We start from the raw sequence: 24,658 nt of genomic DNA on the forward strand, positions 1-24,658 counted from the left end.
GTATATACACAGTCAAGCCCAGGCTCAGGCCTCCTGCAACCTGGACTCGGGAGCTTCTGCCTGACAGAAGATTGGAACATCTCAACCCGTGCAGCTTTCCTAGGCTCACTCTGCTGGGCTCACATCTCAATTCTAGTCTATCGCAATCTGAGCAGTCTGGTTTCCACATCTCGACAGCAGCTGCCTTGGCTTAGTAAAACCATGAAAGGTGTTGGCAAGCCTCTTGAAGCCGCTGAAAGGCTAAACTGTATTCATAGTGGCCTCTAGTGGCAGACTCCCAAAATAGCATGCTAAATGCAAACTTGGCGGCAGGAGGAATCTTCCCAAATTGACCTACATTCGACTTGAAGCTCAAAAGGCCTAGTTCAGATGTTAGCCTGATGAACAAGGAAACCAAATTCCAGATGTCATGAGGTTCCCCAAGGTGACACAAAGATCTCGCACTCCTGCATCCACACGTTTGAAGGCAGAGATCTTTTTAAAATGATTACTTTAACATTTTGAGTGTGCTTGCTTGAGTATGTGCATGAGTGTATGAGCCCATGGAGGCCAGAAGAGGGTGTTGGGTCCTCAGGGGTTGGGGTTACAGGCAGTTGTAAATCGCCATGTGGGTGTTGAGAGCTGAATCCTGGTCCTCTGCTAGAGAAGCAAGTGCTCTTAACCACTGAGCCCCCTCACCAACTCAGGTGGGAGTCTCATTTTCTTCTTCCCTGGAGAAAGGGATCTCACCACCACAGATTCTGAATCACTAGTTTGGAAAAACAAACAGGAACCCAATTTCTTGAGACCAAACCAGCCTTACCTCCCTTGCTTTCCCTCTGTGCTTCGTCCAGAGTTGCTGGAACATCCGTCCCCTGTCCTGGCATTTCTCTGAATCACAGGCGCCCATTCTATGGAGTGTGGCTCTGAGGGCACCAAGTGCTTCTTGGCAGGAGGCGCTGACTTTGAACAGATGTGCTTGTCATGCTTCCTCCTCCACAGCCTGCGGTGTGGTGCCAGAGGGCCACAGGGAGACTCAGATTGGCTCCAAGATCTGGGGGTAGGAGCCATTTGCCATTTGTGGGAAAAGCTATTTTGACATATTCTGGAGACAGAGTCCAAAAATAAACTGAGGACTTCCAGAGGGCTGAGTGGAAAAGGCTTTGCAGCCACGCCAGCCAAAGCCCGGGCCCGTGACTCTGGGCATAGCTATTTCTGCCAGTGAGCCTCCATCTTTTCCTGATGGGAGAATATTTTATCTGATGCACTCAGCAACAACCTCAAAGCATTCCCCAGGTGCTGGGAAGGCAGCATGGAATAAGAATAAGGCCTGGCCTTGCTCTGAGGTCAGAGCAGGGAGGGGAGTGGCTGTGAGGGCAAGCTCCTGGCAGACCAGCATAGAGAAGCTGGGGGTTGGAGGGGAGGGGTGGTAGGGCACTTGTTCAGCAAGCGGTGTCCTGAGTTCTATCCCAGCACTGGAGTGGAATGAAGGAGCAGGGGCACACACATACACCACACATGCACATGCACACACATACACCACACATGCACATGCACACACATACACCACACACGCACATACACACATAGACACACACACATACACACACAGGCATGAACATACACACAGCTGAAGAGGTGTGTAGTGGCTTTAATGTCTACTATTACCAAAAGCTGACTTTAAGAAGTGTTCCCAGTACCTGATCCTGCTCTGAACACCTGTTCTGCCATTAGCAGTAGTGTGATCCCATCTTCAAGGACCTCCATGGGTTCGAGGCTGGCCTCTGATCCTGATTTTTAGAAAGTAGAGTTAAGAGGATTTGAAGTTGGACGTTCCTCTCCTGCCCACCAGTTCCCGCAACCACTTATAAAATAATTACTCAGAGGCTTAATATTAATTATAATTGTTTGGTGGTGGCTCAGGCTTATTATTGGCTAGCTCCTACATTCAAATTAACCCATTTCTATTAATCTGTGTATCAACACATGGCTGTGATGCTTACAGGTGATGCTCAGACATCTTTCTCCTTTGGAGGCTAGATGGAGTCTCCTCTGACTCTGCCCTTCTCTCTGTATCTCTGCTTGGATTTCCCACTTGGATCTACTCTGCCTGGCTATTGGCTAAACCAGCTTCTTTATTAACACAGTCACATGTAAACACATTCACAGCATACAGAAAGACATCCCACATCAAGGATCAGAAACTCAAGGTCATCCCCAGCTACAAAGAGTCAAGGGCCACCTGGGATACATATGAACCTGTCACAAACAACATGGTCCATAAATAAAGACATGTTTCCAGGTCGCTTCACAGCCATATGAGGGTCCTTGGGACCCCTACTGCCCCACCTCAGGCACTGTGGTACTTGTTGCACTTAAGGGGACACAGCAGGGCACTGTCCCTGGTGTTCATCTCAGCAGCTTAAGTGAGAAATGCTGGAACCAGCCTGGGCTTTCCTTCTCTCCAGCCAGGAGAGACAGAGGAGGTCCTCGGAGGCAGACCACAGGGTCAAGGGCCTGCTCACCCTGCATGGTTGCTAAAGCTGCCTCTTCAGGTTCATGTCAGAGCAAACATGACCTTAGACCTTGCTACTCAAACAAAGTGTGGCATCTGGACCAGCAGTTACCATCTCCAGGGGACTGAGGGTTAATGAACAGAGCCTCAACGAAGACAGCCACCTGTGACAGGCCAGGCTGCACAAGTAAGGACACCTTACTCTAGACATTTGTTTGAAGGTTTCTTCCACTGGCTTATTTACTCCCAACCTCAAACCTTCTCTCCAGCTCCACACTCTTCCCACAAAGGCTGCCTCTTTTCCGTCCTTTGTGGAGTCCCAGAAGTCCCACTGCCTCCTTCATTACTATCTCGGTCACAAACGGGTGCTTACCATAAATCCCCTCCCCGCTTCCGACAGTGGACCCCAGTCACACCAACAGTCTGATGGCTCTTACCCTGACACAGTGACACAACTCACAGGCTAATTCAGCAGGATCCTGTTAAGCAAGCTCCCGGACAGGAGGCAGGTATCTGCGCCTCAGGCTTCCTAGAGGCCCTGTGTTGTAGGGGAAAAGTCCAATAGTTATAGTTCTGTGAGGTAGCCAGTGGGTGGCTTGTGCTTTGCTTTGCAAAGCAGCTCCAGGCTGGGAGACATACAGAGTATGGGACTCTGCATGCCGAAGCCATTTTCAGGGCTTTTCCTTTTTCTTCATTATTGAGACAGTTTTCTTAGTTTCTGTACTCAAACCCATGCACATAAGACCTTACACATTTAATACAGTGCATTAGCCCTGGACAAATGGAAGACAATGAACCCTTCCTGGACCTAATGGCTGCTGACTTCTGGACATCGCAAGGCTTTTTCATTGGTGAGAGAAGAAAGAGCTTGAAGGTGAAGGCTTGTGGAATGCAACTTGGGTCACTTCCCAAAAGGTAAGACAACGACACTGGGGCACACAGTACCTTAAGAGGCTCCCCAGGTAAGGAAGCAAAGCCACAGCGCACTGCCTCAGGGAAGACTGTGCCCAATAGCATACCCACCTGTGACAGCTAATCAACTCACACGGGAAGAGGAAACGTAACTGAGGAACTGCCTGCATCTGGCCTGTGGGTGTCCTCTTGGTTATTAACCGATAGAGGAGGGCACAGCAGGCTGTGACTTGGGCAGGGCCACCCCTGGGCAGGTGGGCCTGGGTTATTTGAGAAAGGTGGCTGAGCCAGCAAGCCAGTGGGTAGCGTCTCTCCGTGGTCATCACTTTCGTTCTTGTCTTGGTGCCTCCTGTCCCATCTTCCCTGGATGATGGACTGTGGCCTGGGACTGGAAGATGAAACAACCCCTTGCTGCCCCAGGCAGCTTCTGGCTGGTGCCCTAGCACAGCAGTAGAAGAGCAAACTAAAACTCGTCTGGTTCACCATTAGCTCAGCCCTCACTCAGAACACTAGCTGACATCCCTTGGAGGCTTCCTTTGGTTCTGCCTCTTTCAACAGAAGCTGCTCCTGCATGGGGGAAGCTGGAGGACACACACAAACCCAGGAGTGTGAATCTTGAAGACAGGAATGTTACAACACTCCTCACCACCATCAACACTAAAATGGCCAAGAGCATGCCTTTAGTCCCAGCACTTAGGGCTAAAGTATTCTCCAAGTTCAAGGCCAGCCTGGTCTATATAGTAAGGCCCACAAATACTATAGAGTGACACCCTATAGTCTCAAGGGCAGGGATCTAGAAGAATCCAAGATCACAGCTCTGATTTCAGACACCAATGGTAGGTACTTTATTGTGGAAATGACTATGTATTACACAGGTATTAACACCCTCCCTCCCACCCCATGCCCCTTGTAAATCCAGAAAGATTAAAAAAAACAAACATGTCATGTATAAAAACCTCTTACCTACTTTCTCTAAAGCCCTAACAAACGTCAGTGTATGTGAGCAAGGCTCCTGAAGGACTGGCCTTCAGTGCACTGCCAGTCCTTCCCAGGGGGCAAAGGTCAACGCTTCTGTTTCCTTTTCAGAGACCTATTTCTCCATCATTAAGCATTATCATTCCCCACTCGACACCTTCTTAGCAACTTGATTGTTGGATGCGTTTTTCATTTGGCAAAAATTCAATATGGCTTTGCGTGGGATGTTTAGTGTCAGAAGCGGCAGTGTTGATGCTCAGGCTCTGAGGGAAAGTAGAAAGCTGTGTGTGTTCCTGGAAGAGCACATGACGGAGGCTGAAAGGGGCTGTGCAGTTAATGCCTCAACACTGCCTGCTTTTCAAGTCTGTGACTGCTGACCAGAATACAAATGCCTCCAAAGACGTCCCCTCTGCTTCATTTGTCCCAGGGTGTCAGCATAGGTGTGCACTGACACATGGCACTCTGCCATCGGAAGATGGTTCATCACAGAGGACCGTCGTCGAAGACCTGGGTGTGCCCCGACAGCATCACACCTACCCAGAAGGGTACGCCTTAAGGATCTTCACATCGTCTACAGGGCGGTCCTGGGAGTTCGTTTCCACCATGCCCACTCGATTCACCATCCCTATACCCTGGCACACTCGGCCAAAAATGGTATGTTTGCCATCCAGCCACTGGGTGGGGGCGAGGGTCACGAAGAACTGGCTGCCATTGGTGTCTGGCCCTGCATTGGCCATTGCAAGAATCCCAGCTCCTGGGGGAGATGAGAAGCGAGAAGAACATGAGCAAGGATCCCTCGTCTCTAACCCCAGTTCCAGGGCCCACAGCCTGCCCACTCTTCCTGCAGCACCCCAACAGCCGTGCTGCCTCTACCTCCACCTCTGTCCAGCTTCACCTGTGCCGCTCCTCACCAGCCACTGGCCCACTGCTGCCCCTCACTGCTGGCCACTGGCCCACTGCCGCTCCTCACTGCTGGTCACTGGCCCACTGCTGCTCCTCACTGCTGACCACTGGCCCACTGCTGCTCCTCACTGCTGGCCACTGGCCCACTGCTGCTCCTCACTGCTGGCCACTGGCCCACTGCTGCTCCTCACTGCTGGCCACTGGCCCATGTTACTCATTCCTCTCAAGAGCCCCAAGGCCTTGCTTCCCTGTGAGGATGCTTCAGAGCCTTTACTTTACAGCATTTAACAAGTGGGTAGAGTCCAGAACACAGGCCGGCACTCGGAATCGCTAAGGACTCTCTAGAGGCGCTGTTTTCTTTCATCTGCCAGGGCACTCTGTGGCGCCTTGGCTGGGCAGCTGTCTGGCGCCATGCCATGGTGTCAAGCACGTACCTTGAACCACAGCCAAAAAAGCAAGCGTTCACTATGCATTCCCTTTCCTGCCCATCCAGCCAGATCACATACTTACCAGTGAACTTCAGGTCTGGATGAAGTTCATCTTCAAACTGTTTGCCATAGATAGAAGCGCCACCGCGACCTGTCCAATCAGAAGACAAGTAGTGACCCACCAGCCCCACAGTCTACCACACAAGAAGAGCCCAAGGTCAAAGGACTTTTCAGAGCACAGGGATGTTGCAGGCAGCGAGCAACCCAGCCACCAGTAGACACATTACAGTGTTCCGGTCACTGGCTTCATTCAGGTAAAACAGTAACATTTGCTCATTAAATGAATGTTCACTGTCAACATGCAGGAAGCATAGAACAGAACAGGGGCAGTGGCATGGTGTACCTGACCCCTACAGAAACCTTCCACTCATGCCCCGACAGGGAGTTGGAGTATTCCATCAAGAGTGCCCAGGCCCCAAGCCCAGTGGGGCTCTGTTACCGCAGACTCTGTTACCAACACACCTTCCCTGCTGTGCTTACTGCCCACAATTCTACCAACCCACCACTCCAGGCACCTGCTGTAGAAGGATCCAAGGTGGCTGTTGCTTCCCCAAAGTGAGAGGGAAAGGGAAAGCTATCAGCTTAGGGAGGGACAGGGATGGTGGTAAGTGATGTGCACAGGGGAACAGCATCACACAGGAAGAGTCACCATCCGCTCCCTGCTTCACAACTGCAACAGCCCTGGGTCTGAGGCATCCTGGACCAGTTCTGGTCTCACCTGTGGCCAACTGTTACTCATGTACAATAAATCACCTTTCTCGCTGTCTCAGCTGGGGAGACAGACAGACAACAGACAGACGGGTGAAATCTATCTCCAAGACTCTCCAGTGCTCCCCACCCCCAGAATCCTGGAGAGGAACAGACTGACATCTAAGACATGACACAAGAAGCGTGGGCTAACACAGGGGTCACCATGCTTGGTGCCACTTGTCCCTATCCCACCCATGACAGGCAGCAGATTCCTATCCAAGCCAAAAGGAACCATGGCAGGCAGCGTCCATAAGGAGGACTACATGGGCATTGGACACCTGGTCAGCTGACCAACAGAGCCTCCAAGGGACACTTCAGGTCACTGTACCTGGGCATTCCCAGTGCTTCCCCCACCCTCTCTGGCCTCAAAGACAAGGACAGGGTGGCTCCTTTGCAGCTAGCTGAGGCTCATGGCCCAGTTCTGTCTTACAGCGTAAACAAGCCCACTAGGTCAAGCTTCCAAGAAGCCAGCACCCTCCAAATAAATGCAGACGAGCCCTCTCCTATGCATTTTCTGTTGCCTTTTCTCATCTTCCTTCAAAAGCAGCTGCAGCCCTCTTGCTACCATAAGACAAGTCCAAGATCAAAGGTCAAAGACTAAAAGGGGCACATAGGAACATGCAGCAGGCTTGGCCCTCGACAACTGTGCTGGGAAGTGAAGCAATGAGAACCCTGCTTTCCTGAGGGTGTTTTATAGTGTGGGAGAAACAACACAGACACAATGACTGCCATGTTGGTTACTTAGAGCCAAACGTACCACCTAATGACACAGCCACTTAGTAACAGTAGGGCAGAGACTCTCAGAAGTCATGTAGGCACACAGGAAGTGAGCACGGAAGCTATCAGGAATGCTGGACCCACTAACAAGGACAGCAGGCAGTCACCATCTATAGTGGCCAGCAGTCAGCCTGGCCGGTTCCCGTCCTCCACTTATCCTGGTTCTCCCCTGCTCTTCTCCCTCCCTGGCATGTCTCCCTTACTTCTGAGATGTTGTCAGATTACCCACCACCTGCGAGGAAGCCCACAGCCACCCTTCCTGCCTCAGCTTTCTCTTCCTGTCTTAAAATGAGAGCAAAGGCCCAGCCCCACAGTCCTGTCCTGGGTCCCCTTCACATGGGCAGATGGCTTATCTCCTCACTCTGACTTCAGCCTGAGAGTTAGGGAGCACCACCCTCATTCTGCCCTGAGGACTCCCCATACATACTCGTCCCACGGCTCCACTGAGGCCCCAGGCCTCTCACAGCTAGTACTGCCCTTCTCCAGGACTGTCCTGGTATCCCCCTCTCTGGCAGCTCCTTCTCCATTGGCACCTTCTTTCTCAGGGGACAGTCTGTGGTGTCCTGAAAACATATCTCTTCTCCCTGGTTGTCTCCCCTAGTTAATCTCTGAACACCTAACTGCCTGGGTATCTGCTTTCCAAGGATCAAACAGTTGTTTTTACCCTGGTCCAAACTACAACTATCTTAGCTCCGACAACTAAGGCCCTCTCTGGACTCCACCCCCACCCTCCTCTTCCACAGGCAGCCTCTTCATGTAGAGAGAGGCTGGGGAGCCTGCACTGCCCTGCTTGAAATCCTGTGTGCATGTCACCACACTTTACCGCACTCAGGAGAGACTCACACCACCGCCCCACAGGACACTCTGTGGTCACTGTCCCCTCCCTGCCTTGCTGTGGCTTGCCTCCTGAACTGTGTCTTGGCGAGTAGCCTGCTCTGAGGCGCCTGAGTGATGTCCTTTGCAGTGTTCCTGCACTGCCTCTGGTACTCAGAGTCTACTCAACCTTATCAGAGAGGCCTTTCCTATGTGCACTACCCCAGACAGCACTGCTCCATCCTGTGGCCTGGGGACACTGGGTAATATCAGGAACATATTTGGTTGTCAAAACTGAATGGTCTACTATCTAGTGGGTAGATGCCAGGCAGGCCAGCTGCTAAACATCCCTCAGTGCCAGCCCAGCCCACATCAGAGCTGTCGCCTCAACCGATAATGCCAAGGGAAGACACTCTGCTCTCCCACCTACAGCCACTATTTTCAAGTCACTTGTCATGACTTGGCACTCCATCGGAACGGATCACCTTCCACCGTCTCATTGGGGCTTTCTCCCTGCTGGACTGCAGCCCATGCAGAGAGCCGACAGGAGTCTAGCAGATACCTGTGAACTAAGTGGATTAACCAAAATAATCTTTTGCACTGCTTCTGTGCCAAGCCTTTGCCAACCATATGACCAGCATGAGCTCATGTAGCTCCCACAATAACCCCAGGAGGAATGGACAGCCATGCTCTCCACCTAAGCTGTACATGTGTGACAAGCGACTGCGTGAGGCAGGACTCGGATCTAACACACTGGGCCCCCCCATTGTTGCCTGGCACCTGGATGTTACTCTACCTTGTCATGGATCCCAGCCGGACTCAGCTTCTTAGGTGTTTTCATCTTACTCCTGTCACAAGAGTCCCTAGTGCCAAATTAAACCTGATCATGCCGAATTGAACCGGCACCCTTGGCCAGCGGAGTCGGCATTATCTGGGCCCCTCTTACCCTGACCCGTGCTTTTCCCACAGGTGTTCAATCTGCTCAAACTGCTCCTCTCCTCTTCTCTATCCGTGCAGGTCAGAATCATCCAACTCCACCCCGTGCCTGCCCTTGGCTTCCCAAGAGTTGCATTCTATGATTCCTGCAAGGCTCATCCATGAGGCCTCCTCTCCAGGCTGGCCCTAGTCCACTGCACCAGTCCCTCACTACATGGTATCCAACCTACCTGATACACACAACCACACGATGCCAGCACAAAGTTGCACATTCATGCCGTCACCATGTTCCTGTTTCTTAAAACGAACAGCTTGTTTCCTGTGGAGCTGGGAGCTCCATAACGGGAGAGAACGCCTCAGCGTCTGTGCTTTAGCACAGCCTGAAACGGTGCAGGCTACCCATCCGACTCTCGCAAAGATTCCCTAAATGAGGAAAACTAGCAATGGCTTGCTGTTCCACAAGACAAATTCAGGTGTTCCTGGGGCTACCAAGAGGAGATGAAATCAGAGGAAAGCTGCCTCGTAAGACAACCCTGTGCAATTAATCAAGGCCAAGAGCAGAGCAAATGTCAGCAGACACGCCAGAGGGTGAGGAAGGTTAAGCAGAACCAGATAAAAGGTTCACAGAAAGCCGAGGAAAGGGGCAGGGTAGAGGTGGGGGGGGGGGTCTGGCTCAAGAGTGAAATGCAGGAAGTCAGAGAGCACCTGAACCGAGAATGTCCCTGAGGAGCATGGGTGTGAGGAAGGCTCCTGAGTAGCCAGGCTGCATGCAGCAGGAATGGAGAAGAAACACCCAACTTGCTGACAACCTACCATGTTACCTGCTCAGGTATCTACCTGAGCATTTAGCAAAAGCTGTCTCTTCGTCCGCTGGCAGGCATAGTCTAGGGCCTAGGAGAGCTGCCTCCTGCTTGCTTTTCTCACAGACCTGCTGGCAGGCTGCGCAAACATTTGTTATACTTGAGCCTGCAGCGTTATTGGAAATCTTTTGAGTGCTTCAATTTCATTAAAAGTACACCATGGAAATGTGACATTAGGAAAATGGCAGAGCAACTACAGAGACACAGACGAGCATTGTGCCAAGAGTTTACTTCTAGTTGCTTCCCATTCACACAGCACGAGCTTTGGGCACACTGGCATGACAGATTAAAACCCATTTCATTATAGCAATGAAAGGGAGAGAGGGGTGTGGTGGTACACGCCTTTAAGCCTAGAACTTAGGAGGAAAAGCAGGTGGATCTCTGTGCGTTCAAAGCCAGCCTGGTCTACAGAGTGAGTAGACACCCAGGGCTACACAATGAGACCCTGTTTCAAAGAACAGACAGGGAGAAAAGTCAGGAAGGACTTTTGTGAACATCAGCCTTGCCTTGCTTCAATACCCAGTGAAATGAACAAAACACAAAGATTTTTCAAGGGCAAAAATAAAGGGAAACAAACAGTCTGGCGTGGTGCTGCACACTTTTAACCCCAGCACTGGAGAGGCAGAGGCAGGAGGAGCTATGAGTTCCATGCCAGTCAGGGCTACACACCAAGACCCTGCTAAATAAAGAGGAACAAATATTTGTAAAATTCTGAAGAATTGACCAAGGAAAGAAAGTCACTTCTCCCTGCACACCTGGATGACTGAAGGCTGAGCCAGGCCCTGAGAAGTCCCCCAGCCTGCAATTCAGAACAACCAACAGAGGGCGCTAGGCACAGAGTCCCCCAGCCTGCAATTCAGAACAGCCAACAGAGGGCGCCAGGCACAGCCCTAGCGCACAAGCCCATACTCACCACACAAGTGGGGCAGGGCTGGCTACCTTCAGGGTCATATTTGGGGGATGAGTTGGAGCCTGGGGTGAGGACAGAGGAACTCTGGGACAGAATTTACTAGAATCTGGGAAGACAAGGCAGAGGCTAGCCTTCCCGAACAAAAACAAGGCAGGGACAACATATGTGCTGATCCCAACATCAACAGAAATGGTGTGGGACAGACCCCAGCAAATGGATGGACAACAGGAGAAGAGGAGGGAGGGCAATATCTCTGAGGACCTCAAGACATGGAGGGCTGACTCTGCAGACCATAGTAAGAAAGTCAGGGGAGGTGAAAAGACACAGCGGAGCCGGGGACCCAAGTGGCACTAATAGAGTTAACACAGCTACTCAACAGTGCAAACACCTAGAACTGGGTAAGCGGAGGGAAGGTCTGAGCGGGTGTCAGCAAAGGCAGGGAAAGGGAAAGCCACCTTGCTGACCACAGGAAATGTGACAGACATAGAACGCAGTAAGCCAGGTCAGGCAGTGCTCCAGCAGGCTGCTCTGACTCCCTGTACTGAGGGGAGCACATTTGGTCTTGGATTTCCTGAAGCTGTATTCAAACCAGAAGGCTACGACTAGACTTTTCTAAAAAAAGATCTGAGGATGAAGGTGGCTCCAATACTATACCTACTCAAGGTCTCTTTTAAAGTACAAAGGCAACAGGCAGAGTCTGAAACAGGAACAAACCCCAAAATAGAACCCCCTCAGTCCTCGAAATCAAAAGCAAGAGATGGAACCCTGGCCAGAGACCGCTCAGCTGGGAAAAGGGCTTGCCATGCAAGCCTGACCACCCAAGTTCAGTCAAAACAACTGCTGTGGTGATGCACATCTATAATCTCAACACTCTCACAGCAAGATGGGTCACAGGGACAGAAGAACCTGCTAGAAGTTTCCAGGCTAGCTACTCAAAGTAGGCTGTGCAGCAAACAAGAGAGAACTACACAAGAAGGTAAGAATCAACCCAGAAAAGCTCCCCCCTTCTCTCTCACTCACACACACACACATATACATCCATACACATACACCACACAATACGCACGCACACACACACACCACATACACACAGAGTATTTGAAAAAGGAAACATTGCCCCCAGCCCTTGTTAAAATAAGCGATGCGCTGAGTGCCAAATCCACCAGAATATAGCCACAAGGCAGCTCACAGCCATCAGTGGTAACTCCAGGTACAGGGGATTTTGGCCTTCAAACATACACATGGCACAGACATACACACAGGCAAAAACATACATGTAAAATAATATTTTTAAAAGTTACCATGAGTAAATAAACATTTTAAATTTTTATTTATTTTATTTTTTTGTTTTTTGAGACAGGGTTTATCTCTGCAGCCCTGGCTGTCCTGGAACTCGTTCTGTAGGCCAGGCTGGCCTCAAACTCACAGAGATCCACCTGCCTCTGCCTCCCGAGTGCTGGGATTAAAGGTGCGCACCACCACTGCCTGGCTGGCTGTTGAGCTTTTTCTTAGACCAATCACAGCAACACATCTTCACACAGTGTACAAATACCCCACAGCAGCCCCTTACAGAATACAGTGTCGCACATTCCAGGGAGACACCAGTCGTCAGCCTGTGACCCTCATACGCAGGCACACACATGAGACACAGAACCCCAATACAAAGACCAAAATGCCATCTAAGCACCTGGGGCTCCCAGTTCCCACCTCCCTGCCAGACCTCCCGTTAACCCACACTCAGTTCCAACTTCTGACCCCACATGATCCTCCTTGAGGATTCTGAAGTATTTCCAAAATCTTCACAAAGACCGAGCTCTTGACCTCCCAGTCCAACCGGCTCCTCCACACTCAGCCCTTCCCAATCCACACTCAGCCCTCCCCCCTCCACACTCAGTCCTCCCCCTTTCACTGTCAGTCAAGGGCCTCGGATGCACCCTTGCCCATCTCCTCCTGAGGAGCACCACCTGTTCAGTCTGTCAGCAAATCTTCAACCAAGGTAACGTGCTGGGCTGGGGACGCACAGGCCTGGGCTCCCAGGGCACGTGAACAGGTCCTGGGGCACATGCCTGTACTTCCACCCAGAGCAGCCTACTCCACCATGCACTTCTCGCCTAGATGGGAATCGGGCCTGCACTCTTTTTGTTGTTGTTGTTGTTGCATCCCGAGAGCTTAGAGTCACTGACACAGCAGCTGCTCCACATATATCATGTGAACAAGTTAATAAGGGAACCTAATACTTCATTTTCCAAGACCTGGGATCGTCTTGTTTTGCTCTAACTGACTCAATTCCATGTCACTAGGATTCTGGCGGTATCGTCTGTGAACGGCGAACGGCACAAGAAAGTCATGAAGAACTTTCATGCTCAGGAGTGAGGACTACTCTCCAGTGAGTGACACACATGAGTCTGAAGAAGGCAGGAACTACCAGAAGAATCAATGACCCAGAGCCAGCTCGTGCCCAATCCAGTATGTGGGAGGTGGAGGCAGGAGGATCATGAGTTCAAGGACAACTGGGCTATGTTGATAGCCTATCTGCCAGAGAGATGGGAGGGGGTGTTGCTACCGATGCAGCTCAGTTGGCAGAGCGCTTGCCCAGTGTACCGGAAGCCCTGGGTTCAATCCCTAGCACTACAGAAGCACACAGAAATCCCAGCACCGAGGAAATGAAGTCAGGAAGATCAGAGGATTAGAGCATTCTCAGTGAGCAGGAGGCCAGCCTGGGCTATGAGGCCCAGTCTCAAAAGAAAAACAAACCAGATCCAGCAAATGGAAAAGCAAGCTGCGGCTGCCTTCCCACTCAGATGTGGCAGGGTGAGACATAAGACAGCCTGTGATGGCTTAACTGTACCTGTCCCCGTTGGGTCACCACCTTGGATCATGAAGTCTTTGATGATCCTGTGGAATTTGGTGCCGTTGTAGTAGCCCCGCCGAGCCAACTCTGCAAAGTTCTTGCAGGTCTTTGGAGCATGTTTCCAGTACAGCTCCAGCACGATGATCCCCATGCTGCAGTTGGGACAGACGACACAGGCAGTCAGCAAGGTCATGGCAAGGTCACAGCAAGCAGCAGAGTGGGTTACTAGGACTTCTGTTGTTCAACCTTGTGAGCCATCAAACCGTGACCAGAGTTCATCCTTCTCAAACTGTGACCAGGGTTCATATCCAGAAGGAAACAACCCACAAAGCAACAAGGCTACAGCCAATCACCCGAGTGTGATACACAGAACCGCTCCTGGCATATGCTCTAAGCAAAACAACCACAGACAAGTCAAGATTCTAAGCGCATATACTGATGCTCCGAAACCAACCCTAAACAAGGAAAAAGGGCCTCACATGTCATCTGTAGGTTTAATAAAAAGATATTACAGTGTGGGGAATTTATATACATTTGTATAGGTTGGGTGGATAGTGACTGGCCAAATAAAAGGCAGGATGTTCAGTAAATACCTTTTCTAACATTTATATTTTTGATCGTGTAAATATATCACCTATTAAGGCCAAAATTGAATAGAAAAATAAAAGCAGTTTGTGTGTTAAAATGAGGGTCACACAGGGCTGGAAATGACTCATGTCCTCTTACAGAGGACAGGGGTTCAGTTCCTGGCTCTCCCATCAGAAGGCTCCCAACCACCTGTACCTCCAGCTCCAGGGAATCTGATACCTCTGGCCTCGAAAGAAGCAAATGTGTAGAACAGATGCCAAGGCTGGTTTATTGCACATGTCTGCACACTCCCAGTAGGAGGGTTTTTATTCTCTCCCTCCAGTACCTCTATGGCTAAGGGAGAAGCAAGAGACAAGGCAAGGGGCCCATGCTTTACGTCATCACACACTGAGCTCTAGGGACCGGATGTCTATAAGGCCCAGAGACAGGGGGCCCAGCAGTGTGAGTACTCCAGTAGAGCCTGGTATTGGTGGCATATTCCTTTTTAATCCTTGTACTTGGGAGGCAGAGGCAGGCAGATCTCTGAGTTTGAGACCTAGTCTACAGATTGAATTCAAGGATACCAGAGCTACACTGGGAAACTGTCTCAAAGAAACAAAACAAATAAATCTATAATACACAAATGAATACAGATGTACTAGAAAAGCATTTTCTGGCAGCCTCCATGTCTGAAATTCATCTTTCTGACGGCTACCAACCAACACAGGTTTAGTCACAATGCCACCGTGGGGAGGCGCCACCTGAGGTGTTGTTCTCTTGGGAGCTTATTTTGGTGGGATTTTTTTTCCTTCCTATTTTGTGTGTTGATGGGTACTGCTCTTAATTAACGTATTATTTTGTGTGTGTGTGTGTGTGTGTGTGTGTGTGTGTGTGTGTGAGAGAGAGAGAGAGAATGTGCCGTGACACCGTGACACACAGAAAGAGGTTAGGGTGACTTTCAGGTCAGAAGTCAGGCCTCTCCTCCCATCACACGGTGATCCTACGGTTCTCACCCTCAGGCTTGGTGGCAGACACCTGTACCCACTAGGCCATCTTACCAGCCCTAGCAGGAATTTTTTAAATACAACAGATAACTAAGAATGAAGCACTTATATAATTAATGTGTCCCTGAACAATTTCAACTTCTAATATCTGTCCTCTAAGAAAAGTTACAGTTGCCTAAGAGTCCGGGTGTACAAATACGGACCCAAGACAACAGATACAGCATCTGCCACAGTAAGAAAGCTACGAGTAGACCCAGGAGCGGTGGCGGGCACCTCTAATCCCAGCGCTTGGGAGGCAGAGGCAGGCGGACCTCTGATAATGAGTTCAAGGCCGGCCTGGTGTCCAGAGCCAGTTCGTTCTACCGGTCCCCAGCCAACCCAGACCTTGAGCTTCTGATCCTCCTGCTGCCAGCTCCAGAGAGCCAGGAGTAGACGTGCCAAACACACCACATTTGCGGTGCTGGAGACGGAGGCAGCGACCTCGGCGAGGGAGGCCCTCTCTACCCCCAGCGCCCAGACCACACTCTTGGAGGGAAAATTCGTCTTCCTCTCCTCTCAAAGCACCGTGCTCACCACTCTCCCCGTCGTGTTCACGCATCTGTGTCCCTCACCATAACACACCGCTTTATCTAGTTGGGTGCCCTCAAAAGTACAGGTCCTGCGTGCATGGCTGTGGACTCAACTCACACTTGTTGAGAATGGGTGGGTGAATGAGTGAGTGAGTGAGTGAATGAATGAATGCGAGGAGACGGATATAGATAAAAGAACTAATGAACCGGGAGGGAAAGGGCCGCAGACAGGAGTCGCCGCGGTCGGCCGCGACGCTGGAGGGGCTCCCTGCGGCCCCTCGGGAACTCACGGGTACTCCCGGCCGCAGCTCCGAGCCGTCCACGTGCGAGCCAGGCCGGCCTCTGTCAGCCGGGGGCCCGGGTCTCCTCGGCCCGTCCAGCCCCCACCCTCACCTGGTCTCCAGGTAGACGTTGGGCGGCTGCCAGGTGTCAGGGGGGATAGCCGCCATGCTGAGCGAAGGCAGCCCCTAGCAATGGCTACTTCCGGCGGAGTCCGCTGGGGACCCGTTCCGGGCGCGCACACTTCCGGTTCCCGCCGGTCAGCCGGTTTTGGTGATAGGGTTTAGGGCGCTGGGATAAGGAAGACGAAGGGGTTCTTTGGAGGCTGGGGAGGCGGGTGCAAGAGGAGGTACGCAGCGCAGGGACCCGGACGAGCGCAAGCTCCTTCAGCGGTGATCCGCGCCACGCCCCGGGTCGGTGATTGGTCTGTTTAGGCCGTCTTCATTCTGAGGGATGGCCAAACAGGGACTCGGTTTTTAGTTCCCTGATTTGGATGTCTCGGAAATGAGCTATATATAAATACTAAGTACGCAGCCCTGGCGGTCTGGAACTCGCTCTGGAGACCAGGCTGGCCTCGAACTCGCAGAGATCCGCCTGCCTCTGCCTCCAGGGTGCTGGGATTAAAGGCGTGCGCCACCATCACTTTTTATTACATGTGTTTTACAAAGCCATCCTGTAGACAACAGTGTTCCTGGTTTTCAGATGTGAAAACTGAGGCCCCGCGGTTAAGTGCCGCATCCAGCCTCCAGCCTCCAGCCTCCAAAGCAAAGACCGCATGGAAAAAGGAAAAGGCTGGGAAGGAGGATGACAGGACTTAAGTGACTGCGCCCGGCTGTGTGGCACACACTCGGGAGGCAGAGGCAGGAGGATTTCTGTGAGTTCGAGACCAGCCTGGTCTAGAGAGTGAGTTTCAGGATAGCCAGGGATACACAGAGAAACCATGTCTCAAAAATAAATAAATAAATAAAAATAAACCATTGGCTTTTCATAGATTGCCACCCCAAAGTTGTTCAGGGTGACAGGAGCAACAAGGAAGGGTCAAGAGGTACAGAGGGAGGACAAGACAGAGGTGGGATGAATAAACTAGTATTATTAGGGCTGGAGGTAAAGTGCCTGTTGCACAAGTACCTGAGGTTAGATCCCCAACATCCATGGAAATGCCAGGCGGGTATGCACCTATGACCTCCCTGGGGAAGCAGAGACCTAAGGATCCATGGAGCTGGCTGGCCAACCTGTATAGCACAACACAGCTTGCTCCAAGTTCAGTGAGCCACAAGGAAAATGTATGTTTTATATTAAACATCCCATAATTAACAACAAAGAAGTAGGGAAATATTTACATCATCTCTTCAGTTCTACGATGCATCCTCCCTCCCACCTGCCCACTTCCTGCACAGCAAGGCAAAAACAAAGCAAACGTAAACCAGAACAACCTTCAGTTCCCAAGAAAACTGAGCAAAAGATATTACAGAAATCTGAGCCCTTGGCATGCAGCAGACTTATACACCAAACAGAACTGGGGATAAGAGTTCATGGGGAACTCTCCCATCAAAGGCTAGATAAATAAAAGTGACTTTTTAATTATTATTTATTTTGTGTGTATGTGTGTATCTGGTGTGTGTATGTGCCCTGTGTCTATGGGCACTCATGAGCCCGCAGAGGCCAGAACAGTTTATCTGATCCCCTAGAACTGGAGTTACCTGCAGTTTTGAGCTGGAATGTGTACACTAGGAATAGAATCCAGGCCCTCTGCAAAAACAGTAAGTGCTTTTAACACCTGAGCCATCTCTCCATCCCCAAGAGCGATAGTCTCTTAGGCTGGGGATATGGCTCAAAGGATAAATGCTTCTGCTGCCAAGCCTAATTAGCTGAGTTCAATCAGGGATCTACACAGCAGAAGAGAATAACAGACACCCGCAAGATCTACACACACACACACACACACACACACACACACACACACACACACACACACCAGAGGCAGGGGCTATAGCTCATAGTGGTAGAGCACTTGCCCAGCATTTTAGAAGCTCACACTGAAACATCAAAGCAGCTAGCTCCCACAGCCTGACATCATAGGTGCTTTTTATCTTTTTTTTTTTTAAGTGTTTGAAGTGTTTTGAAACATCTTTAAAGTTTTGGCATCTTCAATGTGTTCTACAACTGTGTTGTGTTATATTAAGGCAAGCTACATTGACTTAAAAGTCCAGGGTCAAGTCAGGCCCTCAGCTCAGTGCCATGTGCGGTCCTCTCTGACCCACATTCTGATCCATGTGTTGTGTGAGCCAACTTGTCAGCCTTGCTGTATTTGTAAGTTTGGATGAGGTGATGGTGAGCCTGAGTCACTCCTCATGCATCAGTAGGCCTTCAGGGGGTTTCTCCCCAGAGCTTTTGGGGGTCATCCCAGCAGGCTACCGCATAGACACTCCTGTCCCTTCCTCCTCCTCCTTTCCCTCGTCCCTTCCTTCCCCCTCCTCCTTGGGCAGGGTTTATCTCAGGCTTCCTTTCAGCTACCTTCCCTTGGGAAGCACATAACAGCATCCTTGTGCTTAGATATGTCTGTCTTTCTGAGTGCCTCTATTTCTCCCTTAATCCTCATGGCTTAAGGCATTAAAAATATCTTCATAAAAATCTCCAACTCTGCTTTAAATTAGTTAGGCCTGGAAATCTCTGCTGTATCCAGGTCATGAATCCTTGAGTTTGCCTGAGTCAAGATCTCTAAAAGATGAATGGACCAATTTGGGCAGCTAAAGGTGACATTGTCAATCTATGTCTCTGTCACCTTCACCTGACATATTGGGGGCTCATTCCTGTCTCCATCTGAAGCATCGTGGGTGAGTGTTCCAGAGTGTTGCTTGGTTGGATTGCCTTGCTATGTAAGGCTTACATGTTATCTTGGTTTCTTTGTTGTTGTTCTGGGTCTTGTTTGTTTGTTTTTCGAAGCAGGGTTTCTCTGTGTAGCCCTGGCTGTCCTGGAACTTGCTCTGTAGACCAGGCTGACCTCAAACTCAGAGATTCACCTGCCTCTGCCTCCTGAATGCTGGGATATTCTATTGGTTTCTTTGCTTTTGTTTTTCTGGACAAACCCCAGCGTTATTTATTTATTTATTATGTATATAGTGTTCTGCTTGTACACAAGAAGAGGACACCAGGACTCATTATGGATGGTTGTGAACCACCATGTGGTTGCTGGGAATTGAACTCAGGTCCTCTGGAAGAGCAGCCATTGCTGTTAACTGCTGAACCATCTTCTCTCACCCTGGACCCTAAAATCCTAAAGGTGCTCTCCATTCTCTCCTAGCCTCTTGTCTAAGGTGCTGCTACTCTGACCTGCACTGTTCCCTGTGAAGCAGGTACCCTCAGAGGAAAGAGCTCTTTCCTTTTCAATGCAACCTCACAGGTCTTCTTCACAGCTCCAAGTAGCAGGAACTCCAATGGCCTTCTCCTCAGGACTCTCATTAGGTGATGTTCTGAAGAAGAGGCTTCTAGAACTTCGAAGGTTCTTATTCTGTAAGAGGTTGAAGGCCTAGCTACTAGGTTGCCTGTATCTTTGAACATGGCACTGGCTAGACAGTGTCTTCCAATCCAGTAAGGGGAAGCCTACCAGGGGTGCTCGCAGACCAAATAACAGCCTGGGCGTTGGTGACCACAGCAGCTGGGTTAACAGTTGACACTGGATGACCTGCAGAGCCTGGTCTGGGAAGGGCTCCATAGTCTCCATTGGCACAGGACAGGCAGACGATGCCTGATCCAGCCATCTCTATTTTTACAACCCCGCCCCCTACTGTTCTAGACAGGCATACAAGCATGGGAAGTTGTTCAGCTCACCATTAGTTAAAAGAGTCAAAAGCTTTGGCCTAGGACTGGAGAGATGGCTCAGAGGTTAAGAGCACTTAGCTGCTCTCCCAGAGGCCCTGAGTTCAATTCCCAGCAACCACATGGTGGCTCACAACCATCTGTAATGTGATCTGGTGCCCTCTTCTGTCATGCAGGGGTACATGCAGGCAGCACACTGTATACATAATAAATAAATCTTAAAAAAAAAAAAAAAGACAAAACTTTGGCCTAAAGTGACAGAGTGGAAGCCATTTCCATCTAGAAGTCATCTCCTCCTGTGCCATTCATCACTGGGACCAGGAGAAAGTCTTGCCTCCGTCCACACTACTAGCTTCAAGTTTCAAATGCATGCTTCAGTCTGGGTGTCCATCTGTACCTTAAGCCTTATCATTGGCCAACTTAGGCTCCAGGTCCATGTTTCTACGGTAAGTTCTCTACCAGGATTCTAGGAAAACTCATGTAATTTAAAAAGCACAGATTTGGGAGTAAGGATTGCTTCGGTGCTTTGCACATATCTCTGCACACATGTGTGTGTTCTGTCTATACGTGTTTATGTTTTTATACAGTTTCCTTGGTGCCAGACTGGCTTAGAAGTAAGTGGTGCTAACACAAATTAAAATTGCTAAATTAACCCAAATTCTTTCTAGTTCATAGTGGACCTGGAATTAAATTTTGTTTTGGGTTTATTTATTTTCATGTGTATGCGTGTTTTGCCCGAAAGCATGTATGTGTGCCCAGTGCGCACGGAGGTGGGAGGAGGGTATCAGGTCCCGTGGAGTAACACTTTTAAGACATTATGTAGGTGCTGGGAACTGAACCCCGGTCTTCTGCAGGAGCAGCCAGTGTTGATAACTGCTGACCATTGCTCCGGCTTGCGTGGGTGTAATTTTAAAGGGTGAATAAAAAAGGTCCGCTCCAACAGTCTCGGTGTGTCAGCTAAGGGAACAGGTAATCGGGAGCAGGTGTCGGGAGAGGAGATTTAGGTGTGTCTGTACTGGTGTGTGTGTGTGTGTGTGTGTGTGTGTGTGTGTGTGTGTGTGTGTGTGTGTGTGTGTGTGTGTGTGTGTGAGCGCACAGAGTGGCCCGATGGTGTGTGTCTGTACTGTGTGTGTGTGTGTGTGTGTGTGTGTGTGTGTGTGTCAGCGCACAGAGTGGCCGATGGTAGGTGTGTCTGTACTGGTGGTGTGTGTGTGTGTGTGTGTGTGTGTGTGTGTGTGTGTGTGTGTGTGTGTGTGTGTGTGTGTGTGTGTGTGTCAGCGCACAGAGTGGCCCGATGGCCCTGAGTCTGCCCTCTCTCTCCGGTTTGTCCGACCCTGTTGTAGCATGAGGGCTGAGCCCAGGTTTTTGCCTGCAGGTCCCGTGCAGAAGTGAGTGAAAGGCTCTGACACAGGGGCTGGAGAGATGGCTCCGCTGGTGACAGCACGAGCTGCCCTTCCAAAGGATCTGAGTTCAGATCCTGCGTCGTTCGGCTCACGGCTCTCTGCGAGGCCAGTGCCTCTGGCCTCCGAGGGCGCACGTGCTCACCTGAAGCACACCTTCATGGAGACACACAGACACATGAGTAAAATGAGTAAAATGTCATCTTTTTTTTTTTCTTTTAAGTTCTAACGTCACAGGCAATTTGGGCTGAAGAATCTGGCATCCAGTGCGGACGGCCACACCCTCCCTACCTGTGAGAAAAATCTCCAGTGCGTTAAGCAGCTCCGTAAAAGCTCGCTTGGCCGGTAGAGGGTTAAGCGTGGTGAGAATGCTTATGCTACAACAGAATCGTCGGGGCAGTACCGTTCAGTAACGCCCACGGCGGAATCGGCAATAAACACTAACGCGGAGGCAAGGCGCGCACGGGAGAGACCTGGACCTGCTTCCCGAAGGCGAGCATCGCGAGCGCTAAGAAAAGGCGCAGTAGCGCGCGGTGGACGCCAGGGGGCGCAAGCGCACAGGCCTCCCAGACACCGCGAGAGTCCCGCGTACCCCCGCCCCGCCGGTCCTCCCTCCGCGCGCCCCGAGACCTCGTCGGACCGCGTTTCGGGAGCGCCGGGCGCGAGGAGGTTTTTTTTTTCCCTTTGTGTTCGAGGCCCGGCCGGCGGCGTGAGGGCCGCTTCCGGGTCGCGCTGCCGGAAGCAGGAAGTGGTTGGCCCAGCCTCCTGGCCCGGCGGCTGGTGTCCCCGAGGCGGGAGGAGCCCGAGAGGGCGCGGGCCCGCATGTGAGTGACTGGGGCCCGAGGCCGGGAGGGGGGAGGCCACTCGCCCGTCCGCCCGCCCGCACGCTTGCCCTGCTCGCCCTGCTCGCCCGCTCGCCCTGCGCGGCCGCCGCAGCCTCGCGCCGCCCCTGCCCGCCCCAGCTCGCCGCCGCCGCCGCCTCTCCCTCCGCTCCCGTCCCTCCGCGACGGCCTCCCGCGTTCCGCTGCCCCGGCCCCGGCCCCAGCCGCCCGCCCGCAGACACCTCCGGAGGCCCTGCCGAGGGCGGCGAGGCCATCCTGGTCACTCACGCACGGATCCCCCTCCCTGTAGCATCACGAGAGTCCATCCCCACACCCCTCACTTCCCAGACAGCTTCCTCCCCCAACTGTGGAGGAGGAGATATTTTTCTTTTTAATTTAAAGACAAAACAAAAACAAACAAACAAAAAAAAAGCAAAACAAAACGTGGACCTAACGTGATAAGCCTGGCGCCTCAGGTTTCAGAAGGGAACGTACGCTGTCTCTGCCGTACTGACCCGAGTGTAAAAGGACTGTCTGCAGTCGAGAAAAACCACCCCCGCCCGCTGTGCCATCGCATCTTAAGACTTAACCTTGCAGGCCACATGTCGTGAGTATGCCGCGATAGGGACACGCGTAAAGGGACACGTTTGCCTTTCCACGGTGCCAGGATTTGTCCAAGAACAGAGTCACAGACTGGGCCCCAGGGGCTGCGGTTTTGCCAAGAATTCGAGATTCCCCTTGACAGCTGGCCATTGACAAAAAATAACGTTGTTTTATTCCAGTCTTCATGGGGGGGGGCGGGGAGAGATTCTCTCACGTGACACCACACATCCACAATAATTACGTCACTGTATGGGTTACTGAGGGGCTGCACTGGGGGTAAAGAGGCCACAGCAGAGTTAAAAGAGGCCTTACAGAAGGTTACAGATGTACAGGAAAAGGCAAGTGCTCAGGTAAGATGCGAGGCTCTCAGAGCCCAGGGAGGCCCTGAGCTAGAGCTTGCCATGGAGGTGAGCTTCTTATCCAGAAGGACAGACAGGTGGCCGCGTCAACAGTGTGGGGGGGTTCTGGCCCTGCTTGAGCTCAGGGGTAGTTAGGAGTTCTCTGTCAGCCCTTAGGGAACACACTCATAGTCACATGACCAGTCATGTAGGGGCTGCTGCCATTACAGGGTTAGAAGTCTTCCTCTTCATGGGGTCCAAGTAGGGGTGCTGGCTGGATCAGTCTAATGTATCTGGTTTTCCTGCTAGGAATTCAGTACACTCAGTGCTCATAGGATCCCAATTTATTTTGATTGCTTGTTGGTTGGGTTTTGTTTTGTTTTTCTTCCTGGGTGACCTGGAACTCACTGTGTAGACCAGGCTGGCCTCCAACTCAAAGAGGCCAGCCTCTGCCTCACAAATGCAGGGATGAAAGGCCTGTGCCACCACCTCTGTCTCCTTTGATAAGTTTATAGGTGAAAAGGTTTATGTGCTTTACTTTTAGAAGTAAGGGATTTGTCAATCTGTGCCTTGTGAGAGGTGCTGACAGGTGGTGGTGTGGTCTCCCTGCCTCTGCATCTTGACTTAAAGAGCCTCCAAACGCTGCTCATGACATGGAGCCACTTAGGGCAAGGCACAACTGGAAACTGCTGTTTCACACAGCCTGGGTATTGAATGTTCTCTTAGTTACCATGCCCTTGGTAGTACAGACTGCTACATACTTAGTATGCGCTAGTCCTTCTCATTGCTCATTTGGTAGTTTCCAGGTAGAACCTTTTACAGACATTTCTCTCTCATTTGGTTAACTTGAAGTTATTTCAGTTTCTCTCTTAAGAACATGTAGGGAGACAGGCAGTGGTGGCACACCTTTAATCCCAACATTTGGGAGACAGAGGAAGGGGGATCTCTGTGAGCTTGAGGCTACACAGAGAAACCCTGTCTCTTAAAAAACACACCATGAAGGGAATGGTGTGACGTGCTGGACTAGTATGTTCAGTTGTCAGTACTGAAAGGGAACAAAACAGATTACATACTTAAGTCAGGCGTGGTGATAAATGCCTTTAATTCTAGGCAGGAAAATCAGAAGTTCAAGGCTTGCTTGAACTATATGAAACCATATCTTTAACAAACCCACCCCCAAGACCCCCAAGTGTACACATAGTGTATAGCATGCACACACACACGTGTGTTTATGTGGAAAAGCCCGCCTTTGCTGCCTTGCAGTTTTGACTCGTGTTCATGTACTCTAACATGTGTACCGGAAAGAACCAAACACAGGTCCTCTGAAATAGCAGTGGTCACTCATAATCACTGAGCCACCTGACAGCTGTGTTTGCTCCACTTACTCATTTATGTACTTTGGTGTTGCCTTTTCTGCCTGGAGCATTTTTGTGACCCAGTTGAGTCCCTGTCCCCCATCTACTCTGTACCACACCAAGTACTATCTTCCAAGCCTGCTACTCAATAACTTTCACCAGCCTTTTCAAAGGAAGTGACATGAACCAACCCCTAGATACAGTCTGGAAACAGAGTGCTCTGTGGGCCCTTTGTGT

The 24,658-nt window shown here is 51.0% G+C and overlaps 2 protein-coding genes and 1 long non-coding RNA gene across 9 annotated transcripts in view; 1 reads left to right on the forward strand and 2 right to left on the reverse strand.

Annotated features, from left to right (window-relative positions):
- Nucleotides 1–1,613: 1,613 nt before the first annotated feature.
- Nucleotides 1,614–3,034, reverse strand: LOC118239592. Its single transcript, XR_004772155.1, has 2 exons — nucleotides 2,932–3,034; nucleotides 1,614–1,769 (listed from the first exon to the last, which is right to left on the reverse strand). It is a non-coding gene; the product is annotated as an uncharacterized LOC118239592 (long non-coding RNA).
- Nucleotides 3,035–4,279: 1,245 nt separating this feature from the next.
- On the reverse strand, nucleotides 4,280–16,430 carry Ppil1 (peptidylprolyl isomerase like 1). Of its 2 annotated transcripts, none has more exons than XM_027394444.2 (4): nucleotides 16,100–16,232; nucleotides 13,667–13,821; nucleotides 5,795–5,863; nucleotides 4,280–5,135 (listed from the first exon to the last, which is right to left on the reverse strand). In XM_027394444.2, the coding sequence occupies exons 2-4, from the start codon at nucleotides 13,818–13,820 to the stop codon at nucleotides 4,915–4,917; spliced, it is 444 nt and encodes a 147-aa protein (XP_027250245.1). In that variant the 5' UTR covers nucleotide 13,821; nucleotides 16,100–16,232; the 3' UTR covers nucleotides 4,280–4,914. The 2 variants fall into 2 exon arrangements, with proteins under 2 accessions (XP_027250245.1, XP_027250244.1); XM_027394443.2 differs by having other exon boundaries at nucleotides 4,281–5,135; nucleotides 16,203–16,430.
- A 5,492-nt stretch (nucleotides 16,431–21,922) lies between these two features.
- C1H6orf89 (chromosome 1 C6orf89 homolog) overlaps nucleotides 21,923–24,658 on the forward strand; it is a 33,809-nt gene continuing 31,073 nt past the window's right edge. For 2 of the 6 annotated variants that reach the window (XM_027394440.2, XM_035451938.1), the window contains exon 1: nucleotides 21,924–22,128. Coding sequence is in view for 2 of the 6 variants with exons in the window: in XM_027394438.2 (XP_027250239.1) it covers nucleotides 22,728–22,732 (5 nt within the window). In the remaining 4 variants the exon portion in view is untranslated. Of the gene's footprint in view, nucleotides 22,129–22,293; nucleotides 22,733–24,658 lie in introns of those variants that run through there. The other 4 variants (XM_027394441.2, XM_035451937.1, XM_027394438.2 and 1 more) reach the window with 3 other exon arrangements.

This window comes from Cricetulus griseus (genome assembly GCF_003668045.3).
Source record: "Cricetulus griseus strain 17A/GY chromosome 1 unlocalized genomic scaffold, alternate assembly CriGri-PICRH-1.0 chr1_0, whole genome shotgun sequence".
In the NCBI taxonomy this organism is placed as follows: domain Eukaryota; kingdom Metazoa; phylum Chordata; class Mammalia; order Rodentia; family Cricetidae; genus Cricetulus; species Cricetulus griseus.

What these genes read in the sequence shown, in the direction of transcription:
- Ppil1 (XM_027394443.2), bottom strand. Translation starts at nt 16,258, where the DNA reads ATGGCGGCTATCCCCCCTGACACCTGGCAGCCGCCCAACGTCTACCTG. An exon ending in AACGTCTACCTGGAGACCAG is followed by an intron (nt 13,822 to 16,202) that starts GTGAGGGTGGGG and finishes TCCCAACTGCAG; the next exon opens with CATGGGGATCATCGTGCTGG. An exon ending in TGGTGACCCAACGGGGACAG is followed by an intron (nt 5,864 to 13,666) that starts GTACAGTTAAGC and finishes CTGATTGGACAG; the next exon opens with GTCGCGGTGGCGCTTCTATC.